Source organism: Sinocyclocheilus grahami, unplaced genomic scaffold (assembly GCF_001515645.1).
Source record: "Sinocyclocheilus grahami isolate Dianchi unplaced genomic scaffold, SAMN03320097.WGS_v1.1 scaffold456.1, whole genome shotgun sequence".
Classification (NCBI taxonomy): Eukaryota; Metazoa; Chordata; class Actinopteri; order Cypriniformes; family Cyprinidae; genus Sinocyclocheilus; species Sinocyclocheilus grahami.
This window is the reverse complement of record NW_015505635.1, coordinates 401,121-408,611: the sequence shown is the minus strand read 5'-3', so window position 1 is coordinate 408,611 and position 7,491 is coordinate 401,121. Positions and strand designations below refer to the sequence as shown.

At 38.3% G+C, this 7,491-nt stretch overlaps 1 protein-coding gene across 1 annotated transcript in view; it reads right to left on the bottom strand.

Moving 5' to 3' along the window:
* LOC107552672 (dual specificity mitogen-activated protein kinase kinase 2-like) overlaps positions 1-6,821 on the bottom strand; it is a 7,281-nt gene extending 460 nt beyond the window's left edge. Inside the window, exons 1-9 of the mRNA XM_016234613.1 lie at positions 6,224-6,821; positions 5,941-6,151; positions 5,016-5,091; positions 4,178-4,323; positions 2,222-2,435; positions 1,014-1,066; positions 617-678; positions 460-505; positions 27-155 (exon numbers count right to left, since the gene is read on the bottom strand). Of these exons, the coding sequence (XP_016090099.1) occupies positions 45-155; positions 460-505; positions 617-678; positions 1,014-1,066; positions 2,222-2,435; positions 4,178-4,323; positions 5,016-5,091; positions 5,941-6,151; positions 6,224-6,312 (1,008 nt within the window). The 5' untranslated portion in view covers positions 6,313-6,821 and the 3' untranslated portion in view covers positions 27-44. The remainder of the gene's footprint in view (positions 1-26; positions 156-459; positions 506-616; positions 679-1,013; positions 1,067-2,221; positions 2,436-4,177; positions 4,324-5,015; positions 5,092-5,940; positions 6,152-6,223) is intronic.
* Positions 6,822-7,491: the final 670 nt, after the last annotated feature.

The window sequence follows — 7,491 nt, the reverse complement described above, 5'->3', positions numbered from 1 at the left end:
AGAGAGAGAGAGAGAGAGAGAGAGAGAGAGAGTGTGTGTTTGTGTCATTCAGCTGTTTGGGTGGGTGTGCTGGGCTGATTGAGCCCCACCGTTTTACACAACCATCCAGCGAAGTTCACCTCCTCCACCTCTGAGCGCTTAATAAACGTGTGATTCTGGAAAAGAGAGATTGCGTCTGACTCCAACAACAGCCCAGTGAGATGCTATTCCAGTTTTAATTCATATTTTGAATTCGGTGTTATTTTTATATGTTCTGTTTAATCGGCAAGACTTGAGATTATCTAAACAGGTTTGATTGGATTGTGAAAAGTGGGACATGATATGGTTGGTTGATATTACATTCTGTAATAATAATAATAATAAGACACTGTATGATCAAGCACATTTATCATAAAAGTAAACAGAGTCCATTTTGATTTTATATTGTTTTGCATGAAAACATAAGAAATGTGCTCTCACCATCAGCATCTTTAGGTCCGCTCGGTCTGCAGGGTTTTTAATCAGACTAGAAGACAAACGCAAAGAAAACAGCTGAAATTATGTCCCAAGATCTCAATTACGTGTGACGACACATCAAAGATGTGCTGTATTTCACCTGTTGAGTAACAACACTCACCATTTGGTCACAAAGTCCTGGAAATCAGGAGTGAAGACGCCATGAGGGAGTTTAGGGGGCGGCTGATAGATAACACACATATAAAATTCTTCATTCACACTTATACATCAATAGTGACTTAAAGAGCCCTGCACTGGAAACTAGTGCTCTACACACTCAAAGTCGTTATGCATTTCTATATACTTGCATTTTTCTTAATATCGAGTCTATGATGACTGCCTGATTACTCTGGACGTTCATGTATTCAAAACTATTTTGAAATTTGTCATCAGCTCAGCCTGAATCTTCTATTAGTTTAGACACACAGACGTCAGCTTCAGGACAGTAGTTTTTATTAGATTGTATCCAAGCTTTCAATCTGAAACTTAAGCATGTGATTAAAGGAAAAGACTCTCACCTCATTGACTATATAATCCAGCAGCTCAAATATAGCCATGACGGGCCCGTGACCTGAAAGAGAACAGGACGCTCTATGAGTCACACCAGTTTACTGGTAACAGAGCAATGAGTAACTTTATGTTCTTCCTAAACAACCGATACTACAGTGATCCGTGACCTTATACTGACACCTGCTGGCATTCAACATAATATTATGCGAGTAATTTTCATTGCTGTGAATTTACACTACCAGTAAAAAGTTTGGAATTAAGTTTTTTTTACGTTTTTGAAAGACGTCTTTTCTCTCAGCAGAGCTGCATTTATTTGATCAAAAATACAGTAAAAATACTAATAATGTGAAATATTATTAGAATTTAAAACAGCTGTTTTCTATGTGAATATCTGTTAAACTGTAATTTATTTGTGCGATCAAAGCTGTATTTTCAGCATCATTCCTCCAGTCTTCAGTGTCACATGATCTTCAGAAATCAGTATAATATGCTGATATACTGCTCAAGAAACATTTCTGATTATTATCAATGTTGAAAACAGCTGTGCAGCACAATATTTTTGTGGAAACTGTGATGTATTACCATTTAAAAGTTTGGGGTGTATAACATTGAAATTGTTTTAAATACTTTTATTAATCAATGAAACATTAAATTGCTCAAAAGTGACAGTAAAGACATTGATAATGTAACAAGATTTCTATTTCAAATAAATGCTTTTCTTCTGAACTTTCTGTTCATCTGTGAATCCTGAAAAATAAAATGCATCACAGTTTCCACAAAAATATTAATCAGCACAACTGTGTTCAACATTGATAATCAGAAATGTTTCTTATATATCAGCATATTATACTGATTTCTGAAGATCATGTGACACTGAAGACTGGAGTAATGATGCTGAAAATACAGCTGCGCATCACAGAAATACATTACAGTTTAACAGATATTCACATAGAAAACAGCGGTTTTAAATTGTAATAATATTTCACATTATTAGTATTTTTACTGTATTTTTCATCAAATAAATGCAACCTTGGTGAGCAGAAGAGACTTCTTTAAAAAACATTATAAAAAAATCTTAAACCTTTGATCAGTAGTGTAAAACTCATTTTTGCAGTTCCATCATGGTGACTGTAGTAGCACAGAAATTCCATCACAGCCAAATAAGAAAATGTCCACAAAGACTCTTGCTGCCATCCATAAAGAAAGGCTTTCTCACCGCTGACGGGTCTGCTGGGGGGTCTGGGTCGAGCAGACGTACTGTGTGTCTCTGTCTCCCTAACATCCATCACTGGCCTGCCGAAGATGCCCTCCAGCTCCTTGGCATCGGGTGGAGGAATGGGATAGCGGCCGATGGCCAGCTCCACCAGAGAGAGACCCATACTCCACACGTCTGACTGCACCGAGTAATGAGTGCCCTGCAACCTCTCCGGCTGCATGAATGCACACACACGCAAATAACAGGAATTCAAGCAAACGTATACTTAAACACAATCGGTGGGATTAAAGTTCCGTCGCTACGACGGATTTCCGTCAGTTAATAAAGACAGTCACTTGCTTCGTTCCTGAATGATTCAGCCGTTGGAACGAATCAATTGAATGAATGATTCAGTGATAAAATCAATGACTTGCCGCCACCTGCTGGCGGATTTAGTTTTATTTTTAGCGTATCATTTCAGTTATTTGAATCATATTTCTGTATTAAAAATTTTATATTTAAAACATTAATCTTCACATGAATTTAATTGCACTCATGCTACCTCTGAGCTAGAGGTCTACACGGAGGACCCAAGACCCGAGGGCTCGGGATCCGTACGGGTTCGGGGCTATATTTTAAATGGTCAGCCGGGTCCGGGTCGGGTCCCAATCTATTACTTCGGGTCCTGGGTCTGTTTAACATTGTGTGTAATACCCGAGTCGATCGGACTCGGAGAACGCCCGGCCGTTATCAGAGTCAGTCAGTGCTGTGCGTGTGTTGTTTTGTAACTTTCAACTTGTAAAATTAGGATGAGAAAAGTGAGTGTCGGTAATTTGAAATAAGGAAGAAGAAAAAAAACTCACGAGCGACGTCATCAGAAGCAGGGTGGGCGGAGTTAATGCACACTCACAGTGATAATGGATACCTTCATGAGTGATGTGATCACAGAGATGATAGCAAATAAGTAAAGCTAACGTCAGCAGCCATGGCACTGGACGAGCAATCGTTATTATAATCCAAATGGGCAAACAGTCTAGATTATTATGCAAGTTGACTCGAGATACAAAAACTGCAACATCGCATTTGTCATCCGTCACCGTGACAGCAAGTGGGTTTTGTAACTTTCAACTTGTAAAATTAGGATGAGAAAAGTGAGTGTCGGTAATTTGAAATAAGGAAGAAGAAAAAAAACTCACGAGCGACGTCATCAGAAGCAGGGTGGGCGGAGTTAATGCACACTCACAGTGATAATGGATACCTTCATGAGTGATGTGATCACAGAGATGATAGCAAATAAGTAAAGCTAACGTCAGCAGCCATGGCACGGGATGAGCAATCGTTATTATAATCCAAATGGGCAAACAGTCTAGATTATTATGCAAGTTGACTCGAGATACAAAAACTGCAACATCGCATTTGTCATCCGTCACCGTGACAGCAAGTGGACTTTTGAAACCGGAATAATGAGTGGATTACAAACTTTCTTGGCAAGGAGCATTGTGTGCATCACAGTCAGGTACAAGGGAGAAGACTTCTTACATTAGGTAAGACAAAACGTTTAATTTTCGCAACTTGTTTATGGACGAGTTCGGGTCCATCTTTCAAATAATTGACGGTCCGCGTCAGTTCCGGGTAGTATATTTTTGACATTTCTCGGTTCTGCACGGGCCCGGGTCCAACTTTCAAAGTAAGAGACGGGTCCGGGTCGGTTCAGTGTAGCACATTTACGGGTCTCTTCGGGTTCGGGTACGAATTTTTGGACCCGTGTAGACCTCTACTCTGAGCCTCATTAAACGTCTGAAAATGTACCTACAAGCCACGTTTGTGTACTTCTGTGCCACCTCCGTAGTACAAATAAATTAAGGAATGAAGCAAGTGACTGTCTTTATGAACTGATGGAAATCTGTCGTAGCGACGGAACTTTAATCCCTGCAATCGTCACATCTAATCCTCTCTAAAACACCAGTGGAAACATACCGACATGTACGAGCGCGTTCCTACAAAAGAGTTGGCCATGGAGTCGATGAGCTGCCCGCTCACGCCAAAGTCACACAGTTTAATCTCCCCGCGGGAATTGACCAGAATATTTGAAGGTTTCACATCTGTGAACAAGAAAAGACAGTCTCATATTATTTTTGACAGATACTGACAGAATTTGACTGAATTATTTTAGCACATTCTAGACTTATTTCAGTTTTTAGTTTAGACGGGGCTTGACAGTGCAAGCATTGCCCTCATATTAGTGACCAAAAATAGATGTGTAAAAACGGTACAATGCGTTTAGAAGCATGTGTGCAAATAAAAGTCCCAGCAGGCCCTTAAAAAGTCTAAAACAAAACAATTTCATTACATTTAATGTCATAAAAGTTCTTAAACCTCTTAATTGGTACAACAAATGTCTTGTATAACTTATTTAAATTAGTTGAAAATTGATAAGTTAATGTTGTCATGACTTATTGATCATACAATTTTTAGTGTACAGTATATACATGTTTTAGACGGTTCTAAAATGTTTCCTTAAATTTGGCCTATTAATAATTGCATAATTAAGTTTGAAGCGGAGGTAACACCCACTGTACTTTTTTTGTGTTCTAATAAATTAAATTATTCTGCTTGTAAATGTCACCTTGTATATGTTTATTAAGGAAAAACACATTGTTTGACGAATTATCATTGTTTTTACTTGAATATCATGTCATTGTTAAACAACATCAGAGAGCCACAAGCATGTGTCAGTGTTGTTAAATTATGAAATTATTTACTTAAAATCTCAGAGGGACTTCTGGGCCCGTATTCACAAAACATTTGATCTTACCACTAAGAGTTCTTCTAAATAGCGGACATTGAGCCTCATTGAGACCCCATATCTCTGGGACTGAACGATGTAGGGCCTTGAAATGTAAGATTCCAAAAGAAAAGTTAATTAACAACTAGAATCTAAAATCATATTGCGATATCTTTAATACTTTCTGAGTTACAGGCATGCAAACTTTGGAAAAAGAATATTTATGGCACTCAGACAGGTATGTTCAATGCAGTTGTCCTGACAGAAGTAAACAAGATACACATCTAGTTTCAATATTATTTGTTCTTCAGATATTCCTCTTTAAAAGAAAAGAAAAGCATTATATTTTTGCAAACTGACCCACATTTGGTTTTTGGCCACTGAAAATGTGTACATTTTAACGATTTACTCCTGGAGCCATATTGAAATCCCAATATCTCTGGAACCGAACCATATAGGGCCTTAAAAATAAAGACGCCAAAAGGAAAGTTTGTTAAGACCCAATATCTAAAAGGGCATTAAGATATCTTTAATACTTCTTGAGTTACAGGCATGCAAACTTTGGAGAAACAATTTGAAAAGTGCTCTTTCCCCATTTTTGAATGGTCACCATTGGCACATAATGCAACAAAGATTGCCTAAGTCAACAGATTTTACTAACAGACCTACTAATCTCTGTGAAAATGCTGCCATCTTTCTGAAGTCATTTGTACCCCCCTGTAATGTGACTCTGAATCTCCAAAATTTTGACCCCATCTACAAAATAGTGGATTACTCAGTAAATATTCATCCATGACATTTAATATTTTGGCTTTCATCACTATACAAGTCTATCTTTCTTCAGAACAAATATTAGCAAAATCTAAAATTTGAGCCGGGGACCTCTGGTTGAGTTGACACGGAATGACCCTTCTGTCAAACTGAAAATGGCAAATGAAAAATGTTGGCGACTCACCTTCCGGGCCATTACGAGGCCAGAGGGTTTGTGGCACACTTTATTAACCACACCTCCATTTCCAGCTCCCAGCTCACAGATATGCTGGAATTCATCATCTTTCAGGTCGCCCAGATTGGCTTTCTGCGTCTGAAAAGCTGCCAGACGCCTCTTCTGCTGCTCATCCAGATCCAGCTCTTCCAGCTTCTTCTGCAGGGTCTCAAGATTCGCTCTGAGATTACATCAAGAGAAAGATGTCAAGTGGCATGCACACAATCTTCTCTTTCCTGCACTACACACTTACTCTGAAGCTGCATCGATGGATGTAGAGGTCGTCTGTGCCTCTCCGGATCCGGTTAGAACTATGGGCTCTGGTCTCTTTTTCGGAGCCATGGCTGATGCTTGAAAAGGCTGAGGAGACCTTTAATGTAAGGCGAGCTCAGACTGAGCTTTACTGTATAATAACTCTGATTTACAGCTTGTCAACAAACCGTAAAATCACCTGTAACCTATAAACAACATGTGCTACTGTCGCTAACACACATGACACCACACGTGTGCCTGAGAAAAAAGCACATTCACTTTATAAAACTAGTATAAATGAACTAGAAGTAATAAATAAAGACATTATTTTGATTTCCCGGTCCGCGCGAGAGGATGCTGTTAGCTTGCTAGCATCGGTCCGAGTGTCTGCTGAGGTTTAAAGCGTCTGTCAGCGCTCACTGTCTCTCTCATGTAAGGGTAAATGAGTTCCCGAGCTCCGTAGCGAGTGAAGCCGGTCCCGGTGAGCGGAATATCCCCCGGTAGAGGAGGCTGAGGATGAGGAGGACGCGGTGAACTTCGGCCCAGCTGCTCTCCGCAGGTTCCCGGAAACATCAGAGCGCAGATCCCGCGCCAACTCTCGCGAGATGAGAGAGGAACGCTCGCTAAAAGTTCATTTGGCATTTTATTAATATTTTATGTTGCTATTTTAATTTTGAACAACCTACCACGTTGTTGTTGTTTCACTAATTGTGATTTAATACACTACCAGTCAAAAGTTTTTGGACAGTAAGATTTGTTTTTAAATAATACTCTTCTGCTCACCAAGCCTGCATTTCTTATTTTAATTCAAAATACAGCAAAAGCAGTAATATTGTGAAATTTAAAATAATAGTAATAGTAATAATTTCCACCAAAAACACTGACTGATGTTGGACTGCTATTATTTTTAACACAACTCTATGTAATTTTATTCTGGTGAATATGTTTTTCTATTATATTTCTATTTTATTTATTTTACAGGGGGTATTATGGGTACCTTTTAAGGGGGTACAAATATATTGTTTAAATAGCAATGTTATTTTAGTATCTTTGAAATACTAAATTTTTTATATTTTGAATTAGTTTTGATTTTTCCATTTTAATTTTAATTTAAAAGTGTATTTTCCTAATTTATTGCAACTTTACTTATATTTTATAATTTTTTATTTTACTATTATTTTTAGGCAAGCTGCTAATTCTTTATCAATATAAATGCTCAGTCATACCAACAATATAATGCATAGAATGTGCAGACAAAGTAATTTTAAA